General features: G+C 35.6%; 3 protein-coding genes across 3 annotated transcripts; 2 read left to right on the forward strand and 1 right to left on the reverse strand.

Annotated features, from left to right (window-relative positions):
• Window positions 1-390: 390 nt before the first annotated feature.
• On the forward strand, window positions 391-4270 carry LOC142608330 (cytochrome P450 714C2-like). The gene is made up of 5 exons (XM_075780085.1): window positions 391-782; window positions 1883-2109; window positions 2189-2436; window positions 2944-3301; window positions 3612-4270. The coding sequence occupies exons 1-5, from the start codon at window positions 494-496 to the stop codon at window positions 4035-4037; spliced, it is 1548 nt and encodes a 515-aa protein (XP_075636200.1). The 5' UTR covers window positions 391-493; the 3' UTR covers window positions 4038-4270.
• Window positions 4271-19130: 14860 nt separating this feature from the next.
• On the forward strand, window positions 19131-22928 carry LOC142606596 (cytochrome P450 714C2-like). Its single transcript, XM_075777905.1, has 5 exons — window positions 19131-19419; window positions 20197-20423; window positions 20542-20795; window positions 22034-22391; window positions 22503-22928. The coding sequence occupies exons 1-5, from the start codon at window positions 19131-19133 to the stop codon at window positions 22926-22928; spliced, it is 1554 nt and encodes a 517-aa protein (XP_075634020.1).
• Window positions 22929-24646: 1718 nt separating this feature from the next.
• LOC142607812 (protein YCF54, chloroplastic) lies at window positions 24647-27296 on the reverse strand. The gene is made up of 3 exons (XM_075779446.1): window positions 26894-27296; window positions 26055-26287; window positions 24647-25125 (listed from the first exon to the last, which is right to left on the reverse strand). The coding sequence occupies exons 1-3, from the start codon at window positions 27155-27157 to the stop codon at window positions 24930-24932; spliced, it is 693 nt and encodes a 230-aa protein (XP_075635561.1). The 5' UTR covers window positions 27158-27296; the 3' UTR covers window positions 24647-24929.

Raw genomic sequence — 27296 nt, forward strand, 5'->3', positions numbered from 1 at the left:
ATTAATTTTTTCCATTATATATATATATATATTTTTTTTCTTTTGTTTGAAATAAGTAGAGAATGTTGTTAACCCGCTGTAACTTAAACCCTTTCTTTCTTTAACCTCAAAGCACACGTACGGAGTTGTCAATTCAACTAAAAGTTTACAATACCTTGACAATTCTTTTTTTCATTATATAATACCCCTTTCACACCAATAATAATGGTTTCTTAGGAAAGTGTAGTGGGAACTTGGAACTCATTTTACCCATACATTGAGGGGGCCACATAGCAAGGTTTTGCAGTTGTGGTTGTTTAGCTGTTTATGTCAGATATGAATTTACCATGAATCTGATTTCGTTATGACGAAATTGTCCTACCTCGCTGACTATATATACAGGTCTCTTGAGCTTCTTGAAAAGACAACCAAGTTTAACATTTGAAAGCACAACATTTGAAAGAGCGTTAAAGAGGAAAAGAGAGAAAAGGGAGAAGAAGAAAAGAGTTGAGCCATGGAGCTACAATTTGAATCAAAGACAGTCATTTCTCTTGCAGTGCTTGGTTTCATTGGATTGTTACTACGCTTGTATAATGGGCTGGTGGTGAAGCCAAAGAGGCTTCGATCTATGCTAAGCAAGCAAGGCATCGATGGACCAGCACCAACTTTACTGCTCGGAAATATTAGGGAGATAAAGAAGGCTCAATCCACCACAGTGAAGACTCCCACCAGTGAAGCCCCTGTTTCCCACAACGTTGGTGCTGTTCTCTTCCCCTTCTTTGACCAATGGAGGAAGCAATATGGTATTTTTCACTCATCAATATCATATCATCACTGCCATCACCACCATTATCATCATCATCATCATCATCATCATCATCTCTTTATTATGTTAAGATAATATAGAAGTGATTATATCATAAAAAAGTTAAAACTATTATCAATTTTATAATTAACGCATCACTAATCACTAAAAAAAATGCCATCATCATTATCGTCATCGTCGTTGTCATCATCATCATCCTCTCTTTATTATGTTAAGATAATATAAAAGCGATTACATCATAAAAAAGTTAAAACGATTAGTAGTTTTATAATTAATGTATCACTAATCACTAAAAAAAATATTATGATATTTATTTATTATATTATCGATGTGACATCAATCATATTTATTCTATGTTAATTGTAAGCTTTTTGTATTAAATTTGGTAGTAATTGTAACAATTTTCTTTGAGATATTCATTTACATTGATGTAGGGAATACTACAAATTTACTATAAAACCTTTATAATTGGGTGTGTAAACCAAAAAAAAAAAAAAAAATTAACATCTATTTATTATGTTTTTGAAACTTATTAATCTCATTGATTCTCACTTCACTTTATAAAATTTATGTAGGAAAATTTGTAGAATCATTAGTATTTTATATTTTATTTAGCATGTTGTTGAATTGATAGGAATCATATTCATTACAACAACTAAAATTTTTAGTTGTTTTAATATATATTTTTTCTTGTTTTGTGTTTAAAAATTGACATATTGGTTGGTAGGAGTTATAATTAAAATATGTAATATCTCTAATTAGAATCACTTGGTAACTGTTCCTTTTAATTAGATAGGTACAGTCCAGTCTTTGGTCTGAAGGACTTGAGGTGGTCAAATTAAGTTGCCAACATTGAACTTGAATAGTCAGTTTCATGATTTTCATCTAGCTTCAAAGAAAGACTCAAGAAAAGAGTAGTCAGTTTCATCATTCAGTTTTCGCAATTTCACACTTCCTACCTACAATATTGCGTTCATACGGCTTATCATGAAAATGACAACTTCTTGCTTAAGAGTTAAAACGAATTTTGTAACCACTTGAAGCATTGTTGTTTGATGCGTGTTTATGTTCAAATAGGTCAAGTATTTGTGTTTTCTCTTGGGAACACACAAATATTATTCGTTACCCAACCTGACATAGTGAGAGAGATATCCACATGTACATCCTTGGACTTGGGAAAGCCTTCATATCAACACAAAGATCGTGGTCCATTGCTTGGACAGGGCATTTTAACTTCAAATGGGGCTGTTTGGGCACACCAGAGGAAAATACTTGCACCTGAATTATACATGGAGAAGGTTAAGGTATATAATCATAATTAACCAACCATTTTGTCATGGTAATTTTTTTAAAATGTGAACTCAATCGTTTAGCTATTTGTAGGGAATGATGAACTTAATTACCGAGTCGACGATCACAGTGATAGACTCATGGAAGAGTAGGATTGAGACACAGGGTGGAACTGCAGACATAAAAATCGATGAGTATATGAGAAGTTTCTCTGGAGATGTTATCTCAAGAGCCTGTTTTGGCAGCAACTATTCCAAAGGGGAAGAGATTTTCGTGAAACTAAGAGCTCTCCAGGAGACCATGTCTAAGAAAAGCTTAGCAACTGGGATCCCTGGGATGAGGTACGAGGTTTCTTGTGTGAAATTCACAATATTGATGTTGTTTGTTACCACATTACGCTGAATATTACAAAATCTATGAAACGATGATATTGCCAAAGTTATATAGGTAGCTTAATTCCAGAGACTTTTCAAAGTGACAACTTAACATATCCGCCTGAAATAGAATAAAAAATAATCGTCTCTGTTTTCACTTGAAGAAACCATTTTACTGTTAATATTATATATTTTTTTATAATCTCTGTCATTGTACAAACATAAAATGAATACATTTCAAATCTTTATCCCGAACTATAAAATGAATACATTTCAAATCTTTATCCTGAACTATAAAATGAATACATTTCAAATCTTTATCCCGAACTATAAAATGAATACATTTCAAATCTTTATCCTGAACTATAAAATGAATACATTTCAAATCTTGGGAAGCAAGCATGTGTGGCAAAAGCCTCTCTAATAACTATATATTGGAAAATTGACTCGTTTCACCAAATGTATATGTTACAGATATCTCCCCACAAAGAACAATAGGGAAGCATGGGCGTTAGAAAAGGAGGTCCGCAATTTGATACTAGATGTAGTGAAGGAGAGACAAAATGGTACTTATAATGAGAAGGATTTATTGCAAATGGTTCTGGAGGGTGCAAAAAATAGTAAGCTCAGCCAGGAGGCAACAAACCGCTTCATCGTTGACAACTGCAAGAACATCTATTTGGCTGGGTTTGAGACCACTGCAGTTTCTGCTACATGGTGCCTCATGTTGTTGGCTTCAAATCAAGAATGGCAAGACCGTGTCCGTGCTGAGGTTCTCAGTATCTGTGGGGGTGCTATTCCAGATGCTGATATGCTTCGTAAGATGAAACAGGTATTGTACAATTAGATGCACTAGTAAATGGGTAAAGCCTCTTGTTGTTGAATAAGTGACTCGTTTCAAATCTTGCCTACACCAACAAGAAACCAATTGGTGTGGCCTGATAGTAAAGAGCAATATTCGAATCTTTTCTAATCTAAAAAAGAAAGAAAAAAGAACCTGGTATTACTTAAAATTTTATACCGTTAATAAGAGTTCAGTTCATATTCTTTAAAATGTGAACCTTGATGTTCAACATTCTAAGTCTAATATGCATTTAGAGTGAAGACATTTTCTCACTTTAAATTTCAATTTGCATATGCAGCTAACAATGGTGATTCACGAATCATTGCGCCTTTATCCCCCAGTAAGTGTGGTGTCAAGGGAGGCCTTTAAGGACATGAAATTTAGGGACATTAATGTCCCGAAGGGTGTCAACCTTTGGACCATGGTGTTGACATTGCATACTGATCCAGACATATGGGGACCAGATGCTTACAAGTTCAACCCAGAAAGATTTGCTAATGGAATTGCAGGGGCTTGCAAACTTCCACACTTGTATATGCCATTTGGAGTTGGGCCCCGAGTGTGTCTTGGACAGAACTTGGCCATGGTTGAACTCAAGATACTTATAGCCCTCATTTTGTCCAACTTCACCTTTTCCCTTTCTCCCAAATACACTCATGCACCCGCTCTTAGGTTGGTTATAGAACCTGAACATGGAGTAGATATCTTGGTGAGGAAGTTGTAAGCTATGCCCTATGATTGGGTTGGTCCAACATAAAAAAGAAAGAGAAAATAAGAAGAAAAACTTGGTTTATTTTATGTATTGACTTCATATGGGGAAATTGGATTGCCTGCTGTGACAGATAACTATTGAGAGAAGCATGTTAGTTTTTTGTACTTCCAATCTTTTACATTACTTGTTCTTATGGTCGTACTACTGAAGTAATGAATAAAGATTGATTTTATTTTTTGTTGTTCCATGAGATGAGAGTGAGGTATTAATTGGACTCATTGAATTTGTTTGGACATGGTAGGTTATAGATTGACCCCGGTTAATTAATTCAATTATCCAAATTAATTATTTAGATCAAATTACATGCAAATCATGGAGATACCAACAAATCACCAAATAAAATAATATGCAGCGGAAATTAAATGACATGGTGATTTGTTGACGAACGAAGAAAACCTCTTGCAAGGCAAAAACTCCACTAGATAAATTTCAAGTCACCACTTCTTAGAATCCACTAATAAAAAACAAGCGGTTTCAAGTAGAAGACTTCTTCCTTTACACGATCCCAATATGTGACTAACTCCAAACAACTAATTGATTGTTGTTGGCTGCAAAACTTTTTACTTCAAAGCACATTGAAGATTTAGAAGCACTTGGTTACAAAATCATAAGGCACACAAACACAGTAGCTTCTCGCAAAGTGTATGAGTTCTCTAATTAAATCTTTGTGTGTTTGATGACTTTAAAATAAACCTTTTATATGGTCTAGGGTTGTAGGGAGAAAAATTCTAATCATCCAAGTCATCATGGGCCAAAATTCACATCTAAGAATTCTAAACCTTGATAGATGCTAGTGTCAAGACTAGTATCGAGAATTATTGAAACTGTTTTTCTTCACTTGTAGACTTCACATACTTCTTGAGATATTAAACCCAACTAAGATCTACCCAATTACAGGTAAAGTGCGTTTTGTCAAAGTATAAGCTAATACATAGAAAATATGACCCTAATAGGACACATATGTAAACGTATTAGGATTCTCTCCATTTGAAATTGATTGACTTTATCGACATTAAGAACAATGAACAAACAAAAAAAATTGTCACAACTTATATATTGAGATGGTAAATTGTGGTTAGTAAAACATTACTTTTATTAGGGCCACTATTAACAACTCTTTTATTATACGCTAATCAAAACTTGTCATCTCAAGAGATGTGAAAATTTTTATGAAATTTGTTGTGTCATATTAAATATTATAATTCTAAAGGTGTATATAGTTCCACACCATTTGAAATCCAACATGGTGTGGCATTATCTATAACTAGAAGGTTGCCCGCGCATTGCGCGGATAATGCTGTAAGCTTTTATGTAAAATGGTTTTTGAAATTTTTGTACATATATTATAACATAAATGGTGGATATTTTCATTGCTAAAATCACCTACAATTATAGTAGAAATTTCAGAGCATGTAGGCATATTTTGTTGTCTACCATCAGTTGATCGTAAACCAATTAATTGCAAGCATACATTATGCATATCAAACTCCTTGAACCTATCCCTTGTTATACGAAATGCCTAACTAAGGCGTTGACCCTATGAAGCATCTTCAATTGATCGTAAACCAATTAATTGCAATCATACATTATGCATATCAAACTCCTTGAACATATCCCTTGTCATACGAAATGTCTAACTAAGGCATTGACCTTAAGAAGCATCTTCAATAATATTTTAACTATAGCAGTGTTAAGGTTGCATAGTGATTCACGTCTAAGCAAAGCAACAAACACACTTTGATATTGTCAAGGCTCTTGCGGACAGTCATACATGATACTTGACCAATAAATAAATAAAGCAAGTAGTTTTAATGATGGTTGAGGTAGACATGATTCAATATATTTAACAATTTTTTAACCACTGTATACTCTTGGTGCGATACTCACTCTACAAGTATAAGTACTTATGGGGTGTGGGAGGCAAGGGTCGGGATTTAAGTCTTTAAGAGGGACCTTCACACACATATACACTTAGATTAGGCTAGAATAGAAATTCTATCTTTTATAAAAAAAATAAAAAAATAAAACAATTTTTTAACATAGGTATACCAGTATAATATATTTAACAATTTTTTAATACCATTTTGAGTTTATATAGATTCTAGGCTAACCTTCAAATAATGGAGACACCACATAATTTTTTTCTGCCCACTTAGTTCTTAATTTGTACATTTGGGGTTCTATTGTTTCTTTCTTTGTTCTTATTTTTAACAATTGAGTTTCTGTCATTTAGTAGGACATAGAATATGTGTAGATTGTGGTGATTATTTTAAAAATTTGCTACCAAATAATACTTAACCCCTCAATAGGTAAAAGAAAATTATTCACCTAAAAATAATAACTTCGTTCTTACCTGTAGCTAATTTAATTTGTTTCACTTATGTCAATTATATAGGCTGTTACATCATACAACCAAATAAAAATTATAAATTTTCTGTCAAGCATTTTATCAAATACTATGGATTCAAAATAAAATATATGATTACTCTTGGGCTCTTTGCACTTTGAATCCCACAAAAGTTTTGCCTCCATTGGCACTTTGAATGTGACCTAATCCATAGAGATACATGTATTTGTGCTCCGACTACATGTGGCTTGGAGGAGCTTGATTTATTGATTAAGCTTCTTCCTCATTGATCTTTCTACCTGCCCAACAAAACCAGATTAGTTACTCAGCCTGTCTTTGCCTTAAGGTCTAAATATTACCCAATTCAACTAATTTTCTTAATCACATCCTCATGTAACATATTTAAATCACTCACCAAAAGCCAAATCATAAATTACAAAAACAGTGTGGCTCAGTAAAAATCTTAACCAGTAAACAGTTCAAATGAAAAGAAACAAACCATCATCTAGTTCGATTATCAAAAACCCATTACCAAACAACAACAAAGAATGAACAAATTGAGTATTAGTATTTTGTACGTCTTAGATACTGAAGAAGGGTTTGATAAATTAGGGGCTAGTGGCATTTTCTCCTTGTGTTTAGTGACTTTAGTCCCCGGCCAAAACATGGTAAAGTTGAAGCTTCAATCTACCCGAGTCTATCTTCCCTTAAACATTGCAAATCGCAAACTTAGTATCCCAAATAAAATTTTGGAAAAAGAAAATTGAAAGAAAGAAACAAAGAGAGAGAGTTGGCAATATTTATTTATTTACAGACACTAAGAAAGGAGCTTTTGTCCATGAACTCAAAGAGGAATCATTGATCCATCAATATATAATTTTCAAAAGAAATAGGTACAATACTGTGCATTTAATTGAAAGGGGAAGTGAAAGAGTTTTTTGTTTGTGTTTTTGCTAGAAGAAGTGAAGAGTTAAGACTTAAGAGACGTAGAAAGAACTGAAGAGTTAAGAAAGAGAATGAATGAAATTTAAAAAATTTAAGATGGGTTTGATCTCAACAAAAATTACTTGGAAAGTATAATATTATTGTAAAGGTGTAATAGTGCAAAGCTTGGTCTCACTTTGCCAGGTGCTTATTCATAGTGTGCATTTAAATTTGAACGGGGAAGTGAACGTTTTTTTTTTTTTGTCCGGAAGAAGTGAATAGTCTTTTTTTTTTATGGAAAGAAGTGAAGAGTTAGGAGAGAGGAAGAAGTAAATTGATTTTTGATGAAGCAATAAGTGCTAAACATAAAAGCTGCATTGTTTTAATTTTTGAAGTTGGAAAACATCATTTCATAATAAAGAGGATTGCAAATAACTCATATAGAGCGCCACATGGCAGAACCTCATGCACTCTCGCATGAGGTTTCTGCTTTTATATATATATTGATGTCATATACCCAAAAAAATAAAATCTTAATCATAAAATGTACTTTCTCTATCCACATCAGTATGGAAATTTGTGGAGGGTCTTTTTGGTGAAGTATGATGTTGACTTCTTTACTGCTTTGTTTGTTTCAGTGAAATATCTATATTTTCTAGTATTTGGTATGCTAAAAAAGGCAAGCAATGATATATGTTTTCCATAATTGAAAGAAAAACATAGCTTAATAAGAACCAAGCCAGTATCAAATGGATGTAATAGCTTCCCCTTCATTCAACAGGTTTTAAAATAAGTAAACACTATTATAGAATAAAAGGGAGCCCAAAAATGTGGGGGTAGATTGCAATTAAAACAGAATTCTCAGAACTCACACAGTCACTTAATACACTTGAAGCCCCTTATACATCCTAGAACACTCGGTTAAATTTAGCAAATATAAAAATGCATTTATGAGTTTTAGAATATACAAATAAGGATATACCTTTCTTCTTCAACTTTTTCTTTTTGATGAACAAAAGGTGGGCAAGGGCAATCATTGTGACTTATCCCTTGGACGTGACCATAGGGACACTCCCGCTAAAGAATGTTAGATTGAGTCATAACTACTGTGGTCTGGGATGACCACAGACCTCACTTTAGCACCTCGAGAAAGCTGGTAATCAGGGGCTCTTCAGCAAAGATACCCAAATTCCTCCTTAGGTACTTGCCCAGGCTCAAACCAAGGACCAAAAATCTGATTCACGGATCCCAGCCACTAGGCCACCCCTCTCGGGGCACCTTTCTTCTTCAACTTATTACTCACTATTCCCTTGTTTTCATGAAACTAGTTAATGTCTAACTTTCGTCAAGTTGTGACTTGTGAGCATTTTATCTTTCAAGCTTCCTTTTTTTGGGGGGGTTGCTGCATGACTGAAAGATGCAATATTAACCTTGCTCATCGCTTGTGTGGACGTGAATAGTGGCTTTGGCTTCCCCAACTTAATCCTGGTCATCAAGAAAGCTCGATCAATTCAATGCATGACAAGAGAGCAAAAAGACCCCCAAACAAATAGAACCACGTTCTTTTCAATATTTGCTCATTCCCAATACCTTGATGAAATTGCAAAACATTTACTATGGGAATTTATTAAACCAAAGAGATACTTTAAGAAGACATTTTTGACCAAACAGAAATTATTTCTTTTCTAAAAGAATCATGAATAACAACCATAAGCTACAGTCTCATCGACAAGCTTCTAGATGTGCATCCAAAGTTGATCATACTGCAACACAAGTGATTTTCTTTTCTTCTTATCTCTTGACTTTTACTTTGATAGGAGTTAATTTTTGACTGAGGATTTAAACGTCACAATCCAATATCACTGAGAACTAGAGGACTTTTACTTTGATGATTTAATCTTTGGGGGAAAATGCTAAAGCTATAAAATATTTTACAAACGGCTGATGTAATAGGTGATTATTAATAAGTAAAAAACTGATATTAGTGGTAGGCCCAAATGAGATTCGGCAAGAACTTACCACATTAATAATTCGTAAAAATATTATAAAATAGTTTGTGGCTATTGCATTACTTAATTTTCATTGATCTCTGAATCTCCGGCACTTCAGTTTTGTAAGACTTATTCCTTCTCTTATGTTATTAGTGGGAAATGCCAAAATGGTAGCAACAACGAAGATGTGTGTTACCGCCGTTGATCGTCGTTGACTGCAACTGCAAATTTGTTAATTTATTTGCACGTGTCTCGCCCATTTTTAAATTCAGTTCTTTCTAATGGAAATTCATATTAACTCTGAGTTTATATAGTAAGGACTAAAAGATAATTATCTTGCAAAAAAACCTGTCTACATATGAACAAGACAAATCTTATATGCATACCATTCGAATATTCGATATTCTTTTTTTTTTTTTTTTTTTCTCATCAAATGAATGGCACATTCTTCTGGAAATCCTTTGTGATAAACAAAAAAAATTTCAATTTTTTTTTTATGTGACATACTAATTTATAGAAAAGAGTCTTTAGTATATTATTTAAGAAATGTATACTACTACTTGATTAATAATTTTTCACATTTAAAGAAAATATATTCAATTGTAAGAGCATCTGCAGTGGGCCTGCAAAATGCCAAATGTGAGGTACATTTGACATTCAGGCCTAAAACATGCTCAGTAGCTGGAAGGCCAAAATTGGGAAAGTCTAAATTATTTTGGCATAGTACTACAGTACCATCTTAAATGTAAGATGGTATTGTAGCTGAATAGGATAAAAATAATAATTTTTTAATACTCTCTCTCCTCCTTTTTAACCCCAAAATTTCTCTCTCCTCTCTCATTAGTTCTCTTCTTTTCTCTCTCTACCTTCTCTCTTTCTCATATGTTCTCTACTCTCTTTAGACCTAAGACCCCGTGCTCTCTCTGTTGACCCTTTCTCTCATCTGGTGGTTGTGGGTTTCTCTATCTCTCTCTTTGGTGGTGGTGGGTTTGTGATTGACGTGGGCATGGGTCGACATGGGTTTTGACCAAGGTTGTTAAAATCGGGATCTTACGTAGGATTGTGGGAGGTAGGTGGGATCGTAGATCGTAGGATCGGATTGTAGATCGTAAGATCCTACATTATTTGCGAAAAAAACAAAAAATACACATTGGTATGTTAAATAATCACATAAATTATATATTCATTGATATAATTACCATACATCACAACATCCATTTGTAAGCATCATTTAAAGAGGCCAAAAACCTCAAAATGTGACACTATTGGGATATTTTTTATTTGGGTCCAACTGACACTTTTTCTTCATTAGAGTGGAAAAACTTGGTCTATTGGAATTTTATTTTTCATTTAAGTCCAACTGAGTCTTCTGTCAAGTTAAAGAATATTACAAGAAACTAAGGTCGTTTGGGTTCGTTAGAATCGTACGATCCTACCGATCCTGAACGATCGCAAAAATCCTTGAAGATCCGGATCGTTTTGGGCAGGTGGGATCATAAAATCGTAGGATCGTAAGATTCAAATCGGGATTTTGACAACCATGGTTTTGACAACAGTGGAGATCGTGGGTCTTGACGATGATAGAGATCGGCATGGTGGAGATTGGGGGGTGGCGAGATTAGCGTGGCGGAGATCGGTGGGTGGTGAGATCAATGGATTGGGTTTTGATTTTGCTATGAATTTTGGGTTTTGATTTTGCTATGAATTTTGAGTTTTGATTTTGCTATTGATTTTGGCTAGATGGCGAGACTAGGCTTTGATTTTGCTTAGAGAGAGTGACACCAGTGGTGGACTGGTATTTTGTTGGTGTTAACGTGTATAGTATTATGGGCTTTAGGCCCGACTAGATTACTTGTATAGCACACACTCTTGTACTACACTCTTACTTGTATTGCACTTATATTTACTTGTACTGCACTCATATGCCTTCTATATAAAGACACTCTTGTATATTGTTTCAATGAGAAATACATTACTATTACATTCAGTATTTCTAACATGGTATCAGAGCCACTGCTCTGACCTTTTCTTAGCAGTCTTGTCTTTATTGGTGTAACTCCATTCTTAATATCGCTTCCGCCGTCACAGCAACTGCCACAGCCTTTCGCCGTTGAACCTCCAAGTCTTCCAGACATCGTCCTTGGGTTCTGGACCTGTAGTAACCGCCGTTGAGGAGTTCTAACACTGTAAAGATCACTGCCTTTTTTGGCACCGCCGTGAATATTGCTCCGATCACTTTTCTGAAGGTACCACTAAGATCGACTTGCCCCGATCTACACGTTCGTGGAAGCCTCAAAGCCATCGGAGATTGCACGTGCCCCCACGCGCTGCTCAAAGAACCTGTGCTGCAGCTCACGCGCTCCACGCGCGTCACACGCCGTTATCCCTTCCAGGCTGACGTCATCTGTGACGTCATCGGTACATGTCAGCCCTAGCTTACGTTAGCATCTAGTCACTTGCTGACGTCAGCGCCACGTCATCTGCTGACGTCATCACCGAGTGGACCGTTGACCGGGCGTTGACTTTGACAGTTGACTTTTCGGAGTTGACTTTTTCAGTCCAGGTTCTCCTTACTTAGTTTTTCACGTAGATTTCATTTTTGCAATCTATTTTTGCATATTGTGTCTCTAAATGGAAAAAAAAATGATGTTTTTCTTCCTCACCCCATCAATACTGTATTGGAGGGGAATAAGAATTACTTATCTTGGTCTCAAGCTATGCACAGTTTTCTTAAGGGTTGCATGCTCTGGCATTATTGTACTGGTGCAATCACTATTCCTGTGAAGGGGGCAAGTGAAGAAGATACTGTCTTCCTCAGTCGCATGATTGAATGGGATAGTCACAATTACATGATCCTAACATGGATTTGAAACACTTCCATTCCCTCCATCTCCAATCTGTTGGGCAGCTTTGATGATGCAAAATCAGCATGGGATATGTTGGCCAAAAGATACTCCACTACTCACGGATCCATGAAATATCAGTTAGTGGTTGAATTGCATCAACTCAGGCAAGAACCAGGACAGTCCATCAATGACTACTATGATCAACTTCGCTTCATTTGGGACCAAATTGAATTTTTTGATCCAACCTGGGCATGCTCAAAAGATGCTCAACAATATGCTGCTGTTAGAGATGAATTTCGTCTCTATGAGTTCCTGATGTCACTTCACAAGGATTTTGAGCCCATTCGAGGTCAGCTTCTTAATCGCAGTCCTCCTCCCTCTCTTGATACTGCTGTGAACGAGTTAGTAAGAGAAGAAGCTCGCCTTGCAACTCTTCAAGCCCAAAATAAGTTTAATGTTCTGGCTTTTACTCCTTCTGCTCCACCCATAGAGCAACCTCAGCAATCAAGTGATCCCTTTGGCTCTACCCATCGTCGCAAGCATAACAACAAAAAGATCTGCAACTATTGCAAGCGTCCTGGCCACACTATTGAGACTTATTACCGTCGCAACAAATTTACTGCTGCAGTTGCTAATACTGAGTCTACTCCACCAATGCCTCCCATTTCAGCTAAGTCCTAGTCTTCTGGATCCACTATCAACCTCCCACCCACTGAACTACAGGAGATCATAGCTCAGACTATTCGTATGGCTGGTAATGCATCTTTTTCCACTGCTCTCTCAGTTTTACCCGGTAAGCCTCAAACTTGGTTTTTTGATTCTGCCTGTTGCAATCACATGACACCTCACTCGTCTTTATTCTCCAAACTTAACACTGCACCACATCCTCTAAATATTCATATAGCTGATGGTTCCACCATGCATGGGAATAGTCTAGGTTTTTTTTCGACCTCCAACATCTCTGTTCCTAGGGTTTTCCATGTACCTGACCTATTTTATAATTTGTGCTTTGTGGGACAATTAGCTGAACTAGGATACCGCCTTATTTTTTACTAGTCTAGGTGCATTATACAGGATCCGAGGACGGGACAAGAGCTTGGGACCGGTCCTAGAGTTGGGCGTATGTTTCTCGTGGACAATCTTCATCTTCCACCTATTGCTCCAGTGTCTGTTGTTGCTGCTGCTGTTACGGTTTCTTCCTTACCTTTTCTCACACTTTGGCATTCTCGTCTTGGTCATACACCCTCTTCTCGGGTACAACAGTTAGCTTCTAAGGGTCTGTTAGGTTCTGTGTCCAAAGACAATTTTGATTGTACTTCATGCCAGTTAAGAAAACAGCCAGCTTATTCTGAAATTTTGCCAATATATAATAACTTTGCAAAAATGGTTGAAACACAATTCTCCAAACGTATCAAAATTTTTCGATCTGATAATGCTCTTGAATATACTCAATATGCTTTTCAAGCTCTATTACACTCCTATGGCACAGTACATCATCTAACTTGTCCACGTACCTCTCAGCAAAATGGTCGAGCTGAACGAAAACTTCGTCACATTCTTGACACTGTTCGTGCTCTTCTTCTTTCTGCCAAAGTTCCTCCTCCATTTTGGGGTGAAGCTGCTCTTCATGCTGTTTATGCCATTAACCGCATTCCAAGCACTGTCATCCATAATCAAACTCCGTATGAGCGCCTTTTTGGGTCACCCCCTGACTATCATCACCTTCGCTCCTTCGGATCTGTTTGTTTCGTTCTTCTTCAGCCTCATGAGCACAACAAACTTAAGCCTCGGTCTAGACTTTGTTGTTTCCTTGGTTATGGCAAAACATAAAAAGGGTATCGATGTTATGATCCTGTGTCTCATCGTCTTCATGTTTCTCGTAATGTTGTCTTCTGGGAACACCGCTTGTTTGTTGAACTCTCTCACTTTCGTTCTTCCCTAACTACCTCTTCTGTTTTAGAAGTTTTTCCGGACGAGTCTCATGTTCCTTCTCCAAATACTCTTGATCCTCCTTTGGATTTGTCTATCCAACCTCCAGATATTTTTTATATTCCTTCTAGACAGGTTAAAGATGAACAGGTTGATGACGAGCTACCCCAACTTGAGCTTGGGTCCCCTGCTCCTGCTCCGGCTGAAGATCCTCCACAAGACATTCCACCTCCACAAGACATTCCACCTCGCCACTCAACCTGGGTAAGATCCATTCCTACACATTTACTTGATTATCATTGTTACACTGCCTTTGCTACACTCCACGAGCCTCAGACCTATCGTGAGGCCTCCACTGACCCTTTATGGCAGATTGCAATGAAAGAGGAACTTGATGCATTAACCAAAAACCATACTTGGGATCTGGTTACTCTCCCTCCTAGACAGACTATGGTTGGTTGTAAGTGGATCTACAAGATTAAGACTCACTCTGATGGGTCCATTGAGCGCTATAAGGCTCGTCTTGTTGCAAAAGGTTTTACACAAGAGTATGGGATTGATTATGAAGAGGCCTTTGCTCCAGTTGCTCGCATATCATCTGTTCGTGCCCTCTTGGCTGTTGCCGCTACTAGAAAATGGGATCTTTTTCAGATGGATGTTAAAAATGCTTTCCTTAATAGGGATTTGAGTGAAGAAGTTTATATGCAACCTCCTCTAGGTCTCTCTGTTGAATCAAACAAGGTTTGTCACCTTCGACGTGCATTGTTTAGTCTTAAACAAGCTCCACGAGCTTGATTGGCAAAGTTCAGCTCTACCATTTTTCTCTTGGGTTACACTGCCAGTCCTTATGATGCCGCCTTATTTCTTCGTCGCACTGATAAAGGCACCATGTTACTTCTCCTCTATGTGGATGATATGATCATCACTGGTGATGACCTTAGTGGCATACAAGAACTCAAGGATTTTCTCAGTCAGCAGTTTGAAATGAAAGATCTTGGACACCTTAGCTATTTCTTGGGTCTTGAAATCACTCATTCCACAGATGGTCTTTATATTACTCAAGCCAAGTATGCTTTTGACCTTTTGTCTCAAGCTGGACTCACTGATAGCAAGACTGTTGACACTTCAGTTAAGCTTAATGCACATCTGACTCCCTCGGGGGGAAAACCATTGTCTAATCCTTCTCTTTACAGACGATTGGTAGGCAACCTAGTTTATCTTACAGTTACTCGTCCAGACATTTCCTATGTTGTTCATCAGGTCAGCCAGTATTTTTCTGCTCCACGATCGACTCACTATGCTGCTATTCTACACATTCTTCGATACTTGAAGGGCACTCTCTTCCATGGCCTTTTCTACTCAACTCAGTCTCCTCTTGTACTCCGTGCGTTCTCTGATGCTGATTAGGCAGGAGATCCCACTGACCACAGGTCCACCACTGGCTATTGTTTTCTCCTTGGCTCTTCCTTGATTTCCTCGCGAAATAAGAAACAAACCTTTGTGGCCCGCTCTAGTACTAAAGCAGAATATCGTGCCATTGCTGATACCACATCTGAGCTCCTTTGGCTACGATGGCTTCTGAAAGACTGAGGTGTGTCTACGTCCTCTGCTACTCCTCTTTATTGTGATAATCAGAGTGCCATTCATATTGCTCACAATGATGTCTTCCATAAACGGACCAAACATATCGAGATTGATTGTCATTTTATCCGTTATCATCTTGTTCATGGTGCTCTCAAGCTCTTCTCCGTCTCCTCCAAAGATTAACTTGTAGACATCTTCACCAAGTCACATCCTAAGGGACGCCTTCGTAATTTAGTTGACAACCTCGAGTTGGTCTCACATCCACCTTGAGGTTGAGGAGGCTGTTAACGTATATAGTATCATGGGCTTTAGGCCCGACTAGATTACTTGTATAGCATACACTCTTGTACTACACTCTTACTTGTACTGTACTCATATTTACTTGTACTGTACTCATATTTACTTGTACTGCACTCATATGCCTCCAATATAAAGGCACTCTTGTATAATGTTTTAGTGAGAAATACATTACTATTGCATTCAGTATTTCTAATAGCTGAGATTGTGGCGGGTTTGGGGTCACAGTGGTCGATGTCTGGAGGTGGTGTGGTTGAGAGGATGGTTGATGTGTGGTGAGAGTGACAGAGAGATAGAAATTAGAAAGGAGAGATATATAATTTGTTTATTATTTTATTGTATAATCTATATTATTTTAATGTGTGGTATTGTAAAATAAAAGTTGGGATGTTGGATGTATTGTAAAATGGTATTGTATAATTGATAAAGTAGTTTTTTGATATGGTAAAATAGGATATGATGGAATTTCCGGCTGGGGATGCTATAAGCATTCTATATATAAAAATTGGATCGGACACTTTTTAATAAGTAATGAGTATTAAAAAAGTAATTTTTAAATATTAAAACAGGAACATTTAATGCTATTTAAACAGTGTCCTAAGGACATTATTAAATAAATGGAAATTTACAAAAATATAGTATATAGAGGAGAGATTTTGTCTGTGTCAAATAACTGTGTAATCATTTTAGAGTGACGGAACTAATTTTTTTTTGTTTTTTTTAGTAATAATGTTTTTTAGAAAATTAATAAGTCATTTTTTAAAAATGAATTTTCTATAAAACTATCTTCTTTTTTTTTAATGTTTGGTAGCAATCGTAAATGAGTTGAATAACAATTTCCTAACTTCTCTTAGTTAGCTATATTTTTATGTTAACCAAAGATTAAACTCATTTTTATATTGTTGTAAGATAGAGTTGTTTTCTAAAATTAATTTAAAGAAAACAATCTCTAAAAATAAATCATGTTTTTATGTTGACCAAAGATAATTTTTCTTTGACTCATTTTTTCTGATTCTACTAAACAATGTAAAACATAGAAAATTATCTTTACACAAAATTTTCTATCGAAACAAATGAAGCAATAGACTTTAGATAGAATAGAATGACAATCGTGTAAGGAATAAGACTCAAGTAGAGAGAAAAAATTAAAAACATAAAGGAAGACCAAAAATTACATTAGTAGAAGTAATAACAAATGATATGTCAATTAATTAAGGAAGTAAAAAAATGTATGATTTTAAGATAGAATAGAATGAAGGAAAAGAATACATGTAACTAACCTTAAGTACTAATTTGTTAAGGATCCATATATAGCTAGCCTCAAAATTTTGCTACTAAGGCTTTGTTGTTATATATTGTTAAATTTCCAATTGTCTCAAACCTTAAACTACTGAGATATGATAAATTTAATCATTTAACCACACAATTCTAACATATATTATATAGTTTTGAAATTTTCTTATATTAATATATGTTCAAGCGCAATGTGTGTGTAAATTCTCTTCTAAATAAAATCCTATTTGTAGCAATGGAAGTAAAATTAAACAGTTAAATTCCAAAGGAGTAGTTGTTATAGAATAGTCTCTTTTCTACTCTACCAAACATATCGTAAAAGTGATCAAAAGATTTCTTTTAAGACCTCAAATTCAATTGCATACCATATTATTATTTTGCTTTCAGTACGTTGTTGCTTCCAACTACTTGCCGTGAGGTTTGGAGGTTTGGGTTGAAGTACTATTTAGAGTTTAGACTTTTCAAAAATAGCCAATTTGCTTTTATAAGCATAAAATCCACCCTTACCGTTGTTTGAAATTTTCTCGACTCTATCAACTCTTTTTTTTTTTGCTTCCTTTTCAATCTCTAATTGTTATCCATCTTTTTATTTTTTCTACCACGACACTTCCATGTGCATATATTGTCACAATACAGTCACTATTGGCATGTTTGGATGTTTAAAAAAGGAGGGAGAGTAGAGTAGAGGGAAGGGGAGTAATTCAATTACCTTGTTTGGGAGTTTTTTAAGGAAGGAGGGGGAGGGATTTGGAGGGGTTTGGAGGGGTTTCAACTACCTCCAACCCCCTCATTTTTAATTCCCCCAAATTGGAGAGATTTGGAGGGAGAGTAGAGCACATAAAATTATTTATAAAGTAAATTACCTAATTTACCCTTATTATATTTATAAAATTACAATGTTAAAAACAAGGGGAAGGGCTAATTACTCCCTTCCTCCTTACTAATTATAAAAACATCCAAACAAGATGGAGGGTAATCATTCTCCTCTACTCTCCTCCCCACTACTCCCCTCCCCTCTACTCCCCTCTACTCTCCTCCCTCTCTAAACTCCCAAACAGGCCATATGGGATTGCTTTGTGATAATTAAATTGACCACATATTAGTTTTTTGGGGAAATAAGAGCAAATAATGTTAAGTGTGATTCGTGCTTAGCGAGTAAATTGGATAAAAATTCTAAGCAGGGGCTAATATTAAGCCAAACCTAAAGGGACCACTCTGGCTGAATTATATAAAATTATAAATATTTTGTCTCATATGTGGAATACAAAAAGTGAGACAAATGACTTATATTCATATGTTTTAGTTTGGTTTATGTTTGTTGTTATTTAGGCTAATAGTTATTGTTGTTATTTAAACCTTTAAAAAAAAGAATTAAGGATTATGTTTGAAGAGCAGAAATAATTTGGGAGTAATACTTCTAGTCTTCTACTATATGTTTACAGTAAATCTTATGCAAAAAACTATTATTGGTGGGGGAAAAAATAATATCAATATTAGGACCAAATTATAACCAATAACAACTATAATATCAATATTAGGACCAAATTATAACCAATAACAACTTATTATATTGGATTTGTTGTGAAATTATTATGAAAAATGCTGTGAATGTAGCATTACTCTCATTTTTGTTGACCCAAATTTTTGTAATTCTCAAAGTCAGGTGTTCAACATTCCTATCTCCCACTTTTTATGTTCCACCACCAATCCACTTTTTGAAAGTATAACATTTAAGTAGTAAATACGAAAAGAGAGAAAGGAAGAACAAGAAAATACTAGGTTCAAGGAGTAAAGAGGAATATAGAGAAAGGGAGAAAAAGAAAAGACTTGGTCCATGGAGCTACAATTTGATTCAAAGACATGCCTTTCCCTTGCAGTGCTTGGTTTCATTGGATTGTTACAACTCTTGTATAATGCGCTGGTGGCGAAGCCAAGGAGGCTTAGATCTTTGCTAAGCAAGCAAGGCATCAGCGGACCACCACCAAGTTTACTACTCGGAAATGCTAGGGAGATGAAGATAGGTCAATCCACCGCAGTGAAGGCTCACACCAGCGAACCCCCTGTCTCCCATAATTGTGCTGCTCATCTCTTTGGCTTCTTTGACAAATGGAGGAAGCAATATGGTATTTCATTCATCAATATCATGTCATCACTGTCATCATCATCTCTATCATTTATATTTGCCTTCCTTTTTGAATATTTTATGTTAACAACAATGACAGTAATTATAATATAAAAAACATGTTAAATTTTTTTTTTTTTTTTTAACTATGCTATCATTATCATCTCTTTATCATTCATGTCACACCCCAACTCATTACTGCCATGCATGATATTGTTTGCTTCATTGCTTGTCATGCCTTAACTCATTATTGGCATGTATGATATTGTTTGCTTTGATTACACAGACCTCGCGGCTTAAAAATGCGTCATATTAATTAGAGTCCAAGGTTTCCATATAAAATCCCCCTACCTAGGAGATGCGAGACTCCATCAGGTTTTAGTTCTCTCTCACCTCAACCTACTCAAAAAATGTTGGCATTTTGGGTTCCTACCATTCATGCCTTCCTTTTTGAATATTGTATGTTAACAATAATAGCAATAATTATAATATTAACAAATGTTAAAACTATGGATTCTGCTATAATAGATAATATATATGAAAAAATCTAGAATCACACCCTTTTATGCTACAATATTTTCACAACTCTAATATAGTAAGAGTGTGAGTATATAATAAGGAAAAAGTGATGAGCGTATATATGTGAATTAAAGAGACAAATAATTAATCACAATCTATCACATAAGTTAGTTGTGAAAAATGGTATGATCTTAAAATAATTAGTCAACATATACTTACAACTAATTAAAGCATTTCCATTTGATGTATGTTTAAACAGGTGCACTAGTTACCTGTTCACTTGGGAACTCACAAATATTATTCGTGACCCAACCTGACATAGTGAGGGAGATAACCACATGCACATCCTTGGACTTGGGAAAGCCAGCATATCAACACCAAGCGCTTGGTCCATTGCTCGGACAGGGCGTTTTAACTTCAAATGGGGCTGTCTGGGCACATCAGAGGAAAATCCTTGCACCTGAATTATACATGGAGAAGGTTAAGGTATATAATCATTATTTCAACCAACAATTTTGTTTACCTCTAGCATGGTAATTTTTTTTTTTTTAATTAAATGCCAAAATAACCAGTTAGCTATTTATGTGATCCTAAAACCTTGTAGGGAATGGTGAACATAATTACCGAGTCTGCAATCACAGTGGTAGACTCATGGAAGAGTATGATTGAGACACAGGGTGGAACTGCAGAAATAAAAATCGATCCGTATATGAGAAGTTTCTCTGGAGATGTTATCTCAAAAGCCTGTTTTGGCAGCAACTATTCCAAAGGGGAAGAGATTTTCTTAAAGCTAAGACTTCTCCAGGAGGCCATGTCCAAGAAAGGTATAGGTATAGCGGGTCAGATCCCTGCTATGAGGTATGAACTTCTCTTCTATCAAATTCATAGTAAATGGCAAAGATGCACAAGTATTGGTATGGTACGGGTATAATACAATATGAGATACGGTCATACGACAACTCTTAAAAATCTAGAATACGATATGACGGGAGATACTTATATTAAATATTTATTAATATATTTTATTTATATATTTTTTAACATATATTAATTTTATAACAATAGTGGATGATAAAGTGAATCTATAATGTCTAGAATACAAGCCATGATCCAAAAGAATTAAAAAGAAAAAAAAGATAACTAGTTGATAAGTGTTCAACACTGAAACTAATATATAAAAAATATAATAAAAATTCTTATGAGGTTGATCTATCTCTCACTATTAAGGGGTTGGTTTAGAACTGTATCCAAGCTGTATTAGGGTGTATCCTAAACGAATTGGCTCTTTACCCATTGAGTAACTATAACCCACATTCTTTAAAAATTTTAGATCAAGTTTTTTTATTAAATAAATTAAAGACTAAAATTAGATTTTAATAATAGTTTTTGAAAACATTACATGTATACAAACCAATTAATTTTGGATAATTAAAAATATATGTACTTTTATATGCCTTGCCATATACAATATAATATAATAGTAATATTATAATAACAATACTAAATGAAAAAAAAAAAAAATTGTTTATGGATGACAAAGTAGGTCATTTCCAATACTTTTAACCTTTTATATATATATATATATATATATATATATATATATATATATATTGAATTGAAAGAGATCTAAAAAAAAAAAAAAGCATGGTTGTCTCCATTACTTGAAATGGAGATACTACATGTCACAATTAAGATTTTGAAGTGACACTGAGTATCCGTTTGGATACGGATGAAAACCAGCACATATGCATTTTGGTTTTTTTTTTTTTAAGAAGCGCGTTTCATAAGTTCTAGTGGGTCTCATGAACAAAACCACAAACCTTTTTTTTCAACAAAATTTTCATTAAAAATGAGTTCGATTCATGACACTATTAACATATTTAAAAATTATTTTACTACAGTGTTTTCAATTTTCAGCAAAATAAGCTGTATCCAAACACACTTTTAGCATTTGAAGACATCTTTAAATTTATAGTAATTAATTTGAATCATGAATGAATCCTTTTCAAAAGAAGGGCAGCATATTGTGACAAAAGCTTTTCCCTGACTAAATATTTTTTTAAAAATTGACTCATTTCAACATGTGTATGTTACAGTTATCTCCCCACAAAAAGCAATAGGGAAAAATGGGCGTTAGAAAAGGAGATCCGCAATTTGATACTAGAGGTAGTGAAGGAGAGAACAAAAGTTGCTGCTCATGAGAAAGATTTATTGCAAATGGTTCTTGAGGGCGCCCGGAATAGTAACTTGAGCCAGGAGGAAACAAACCGCTTCATTGTTGACAACTGCAAGAACATATATTTAGCTGGGTTTGAGACCACTGCAGTTTCTGCCACATGGTGCCTCATGTTGTTGGCTTCAAATCAAGAATGGCAAGACCGTGTTCGTGCCGAGGCTCTCAGTATTTGTGGAGGTGGTATTCCTGATGTCGATATGATTCGTAAGATGAAACAGGTCTTGTAACGACTAGTATTACTTAAAACTTTACACCAATATAGATGCTTAGGCATGCATGGAGAATATAGACATATTTCTAACCCCATATATATCAATTTGCATCTGCAGCTAACGATGGTGATTAATGAATCATTGCGACTTTACCCTCCAGTAACAATTATGTCAAGGGAGGTCTTCAAGGACATGAAATTCAGGGACATTACTGTCCCAAAGGGTGTCTACATTTGGAACATGGTGTGTACATTGCATACTGATCCAGACATATGGGGAGCAGATGCTTTCAAGTTCAACCCAGATAGATTTGAAAATGGAATTACAGGTGCTTGCAAGTTTCCACACCTGTACATGCCATTTGGAGTTGGGCCTCGAGTGTGTCTTGGACAGAACTTGGCTACGGTTGAACTCAAGATACTTCTCTCTCTCATTTTGTCCAACTTCGCCTTTTCTCTCTCTCCCAGATACACCCATGGACCTGTTCTTAGGTTGGTTCTAGAGCCTGAACATGGAGTAGATCTCTTGGTGAGGAAGTTGTGAGCCATGCATTGTGCTTGGGTTAGTCCAATAATAAAGTGAATAAATGCGATATACCTGCTTTATTTTGTGTCTCATGGAACAATAGGCTTGAAATAATGAATAAGATCTTCTGCTTCTTTTTTCCCATAAGACTTGTTGAATTCGCTAGAAAAATAAGGTCTTCGCATAATTGTGTAATTATTTTATAATGTGATATAATGTATAATTTGTTCTCTGAAATCTGCTGAAAATAATATATATTAAGATTTAATCATCTTTAGAAGAAATAGACTCACTTAACTAAAGAGATATTCTATTACTTTACAATTTTCTCTTCTGGGCATCCCTTTTCTTTTTATATTGCATATAAGCATCATCAACCTCCCATTTCCAAATGATTTTTTTTTTTTTGGGCTCAAACAGCTTATTTTCTAATTTTTCACGTAGATTCTGACTCTGAGGCATTCTTTTTTTCTTATCTGAGATTGTCAAATGCCCAAAAATAGAAAATATTATCTTAATTTAGTTCTATTTTCATGAATGAAATTTCTCATTCATATGATGATGTTTTGGCAAGAAATATGGATAATTTTTCATGAGATACTAACAAAAAAAAAATGTATTATGACTCATTTTCATAGTCAAAATAAAACACATGAAAATGAGTTAGTTCTTCATAAAAAGTTTCTTAGAAATCGAGTCATTTTCCATTAAAAAAATTAATAAAAAAATATTTTCTAATTTTCTAGAAAACGTTTTGACGAAACAAAGGGATCATAAATTTGGAGCACTTATAGTTGCTACGGTTTCTACATTTTTATTCTTTCTTTTTAATTTTCTTTTGAAAAGAGAAAAGTAAAAGGCTTGGTGAAATAGCTCGGTTATTGTTCAATCTCATGGTCCACTCTATTGATGCATGTTAAAAAATATGAGCTCCAGTATATAGGAATGACAGCAAAATGGGGAAGAAACAAGAGATATGAATTTCCTTTGTTTGTTTGGAAAAAATAATGGAAGGGAAGAAATTGTAATATAAGGATGGAAATGTTCTACTGAAACTCCAAACCAGGAAAGGTTAGTACCTCTGCCGATTTGTGAAGTTTCTTGAACACCTTTTTCTTCATATGGATCCATCCATTGCCCTGCCTCTCATCTGATGTCATAGAAGGTATATTTTTTAAAAAAAATCTTGAAGAGAAAAAACTTTTAAAATTTATAAGCAAAAATGCATAATTTTGAATGGATGGAAGTTTTCTTATAATCAATTTTTTGAACAGATACAGATTTCAATTGTCTAGGCTGCCAAACTAATGAACTGACAAACCTTCAAAAGGGCAGTCAGCCTCTGAAGCTGGGAAGTCTTCACATTTTCTATAAGCATTCCTATAATATTGCCAAAAGCAGAGAATGGGGCAGACATGAATAGTGAGAGGTATGGTCTCATTCATATGCTCCCAATCATAATGAGGTCAAGTATGAGAGAGAGAGAGAGAGAGAGAGAGAGAGAGAGAGAGAAGGCTTTAAGTATGTTTCAATTTCAAATATATATCACACAATTTTAGTTGATTTATAAGAGGCACAAAATTCTTAAAAAGTGAGAGGCAGCTTTTTGTGGAGGCCTTGCATCAAGTACTAGGACCCAAGGCCAATTTATTAGCAGAAAGTGCCTTTCCCGTCACCAAGCCTCACCCATACAGGAGATCAAATGTAAACCTTAAAAGTTGATATGGACTCACCAATTGCCAAGATGCACCACTTCATTCACTTACAGAACTTTTATTATACTGAATTAACATAGAAAATGCCAACTTATGCTTACCACTCTTTCACAATCTCAAATGCAACTCCTAAATCTCACCTCCTAAGGTGGTAACCTTCAAAACTAAATTACAAAGTGTCAGCACTATCTTACAGAGTAGTATGCAAACCTCACCAACTTCAACTGTTAGTCAGCAATACATGATGAAAAATCCACATTGATGAGGAAAATGTAAAAGGCTTGGTCAAAAAGGAAGAATGTTTTTATACTTTAACTTCCTCTTTTGATCCAGGGGGCAAGAAGGGCTTCCACCACCCAGATTCATACTTTGGGTAAGGTGCCACCCACTTTTCTGGTTTCTCAAACTCTAGATTGGTAGGATTTGAGGCTAATGCTTCTTCAAGACTTTCAGCACTGAAGCTTTCTGATAAAACCCGGTCCAGTCTTAACTTCATGAACCTGCCAAACCAAGTGATTAGGGGCAGAGATAAACGGTGCGCAAGAAAAGATAACTGTTTTTATTTTATTCAAGGGTGGAGTGGGTGATTTCCAATGCACTAGTTTTATCGATAAATAAATTTGGAAAAAGTTTTACAATTATCATTCCATTATCTATTTTGGAACTATGGAGTCTCCAAATTTTATCAGTAAAACAAGTGAAAAGTTAGCACCTGAAGTCATGGCTCAATGATTAGGGTCTTGGTATGGGGTAAGTCCTGAGTTGAAACCTTCAGGGTGATGGCATGCCATTGGTTCAGCTTAGTGACAATTAGCTCCCACTGCCTTAAACCAGTAATGCTGTGGGTGGGATTGAGATCATACTAAGGCTCAAGCTCAACTCAATTGATGGAGTGCTTGCAGCCTCCCATCCCTGTCTAGGCCCCTCAAGCATTGGTTCCTCATGGGTAGAGGAGCTACTATGGTCATGCCTAGGTAGGGTAGCCACAATTGGTGTCCTCACCATTTTTATTTAGCAAAAAACAAGTGAAAATATGAGAAAAACTTGCCACACACCCAGGCACTTGGCTGAAATCATCAATTGCTAACTTAACAAGAAGGGAAAAGAAGAAAAAAGTAGATATGCTTGGTAGAAACCTGGACTAAAAATCTCTATACTGCAATAGCATTGAACATCACAAGCATCTGCAACCTATGGTCTACTGCAAGCAAAACAATCAAACAGTTTACCACCTGTAGTTTCTAATATCCTTTGCAAGCATCCCCTACATTTGTTATCTTGATTTCAAGAGCATGATACTGATATTCTTCTAGAAATTCAAAGCATTTTTTCAACTATCTATGTGGGAGTTCTATAAAAGGTGGGGGAGAAGGAACAAAGAACAGTAGTAATTAGCACTTAGTAGGCAGTTGAGCAGTGGATTTCTTACGTGATCCAGGGACCATTGGTTGAAACCAGAGCAACAGCGGGTCTCCGTAATCTCTTAGTAATGTTAGGGAATTTATCCAAGAACTTTGGCTCAATCACAAGCCAGAAGTCCTGCTCTTTGTTACGCTCCCCATAGAGCCGCAGCCGCTCAGACAAAAGCTCCTGGAAATGCTCCTCTTCATCCAGCATGAATTTTGCGTTTGCAACAACGAAATAATATTTGTTTGCTTGTTCCTGTATGGAAATATAAGGAAGTAAAACCAAATTAAAGGCAGCGTTTGGTCATCTCAAATGTTAAGTGAGATGATTTGTTGCTGAACAGATAAGCCAACTGAATTGGGTTTTGGTCAATTAGAGCAAAACAGCACAGTTTCATAGGTGTTGATCCTTTGGTTCCCTAATTAAACTCAATCACATAATTATATTGAACAATGTAGTGCAAGCAATGTCATTTTTCCACAATTAAATTCGACTAAATGACTTACTAGCCGATGCAAACACATTGTTGAATTAAATTAGAGAACCTGAGATATAGCACCTAAGGAATTGTACCTAATTTTTGCCCAATATATTATGTTTGGACTTTGGAGCATCTGCTCACAGCACAGCCGCACAGGTATATGACTAAATGTATGAAAAAATCTTACTGAAAGCTAATGGAGGAAAACCAATGTATCAACACCCACATGCAAATACAAACACAAAATGTTTATATATATGTTACTGAATACTGATATTTCAGGATCTGGGGAAGAAATACATGAGGAATTGAGACTTTCCTATTTGATTAGTAAAGAGAGATAAACAAGAAGCACAATGGGTAACAGAAGAAGAAGAAACCTTGTCAGCAGGATTGGAAGAACTGAGTTGGTCGGAGTGGACAGCTGCAACTGCTGTCTTAAAAGAGGAAGATAAGGTGGTGCAGCTATTAGAATTGCCAAAAGACAGAAATCCCAGTGGTGAACAATGGCTGCTGCGTCTGCTTGTACTGCCTTTACCAAGAGAAAAAGCAGAAGCACCACTGTGTTGGGTTTGGGTTGAAGTGGGAACCTGAATTACCATGGAAGCTCGAGAGCCCAGAGAGAGAGTCGTCATACTTAACATATTTCTCTCCTTCACCACTACTTGTAAAATTAGCTAAGCAAAAGGCTTACAAAGACGACCAAAAGACCGAGACATACATTGGATAACAGAATCTATCTTATTATCCAGTTATTATCTTCTTCTTGTTTTTGTTTTTTTT

The sequence above is a fragment of the Castanea sativa genome, chromosome 8 (assembly GCF_040712315.1).
Source record: "Castanea sativa cultivar Marrone di Chiusa Pesio chromosome 8, ASM4071231v1".
NCBI lineage: Eukaryota > Viridiplantae > Streptophyta > Magnoliopsida > Fagales > Fagaceae > Castanea > Castanea sativa.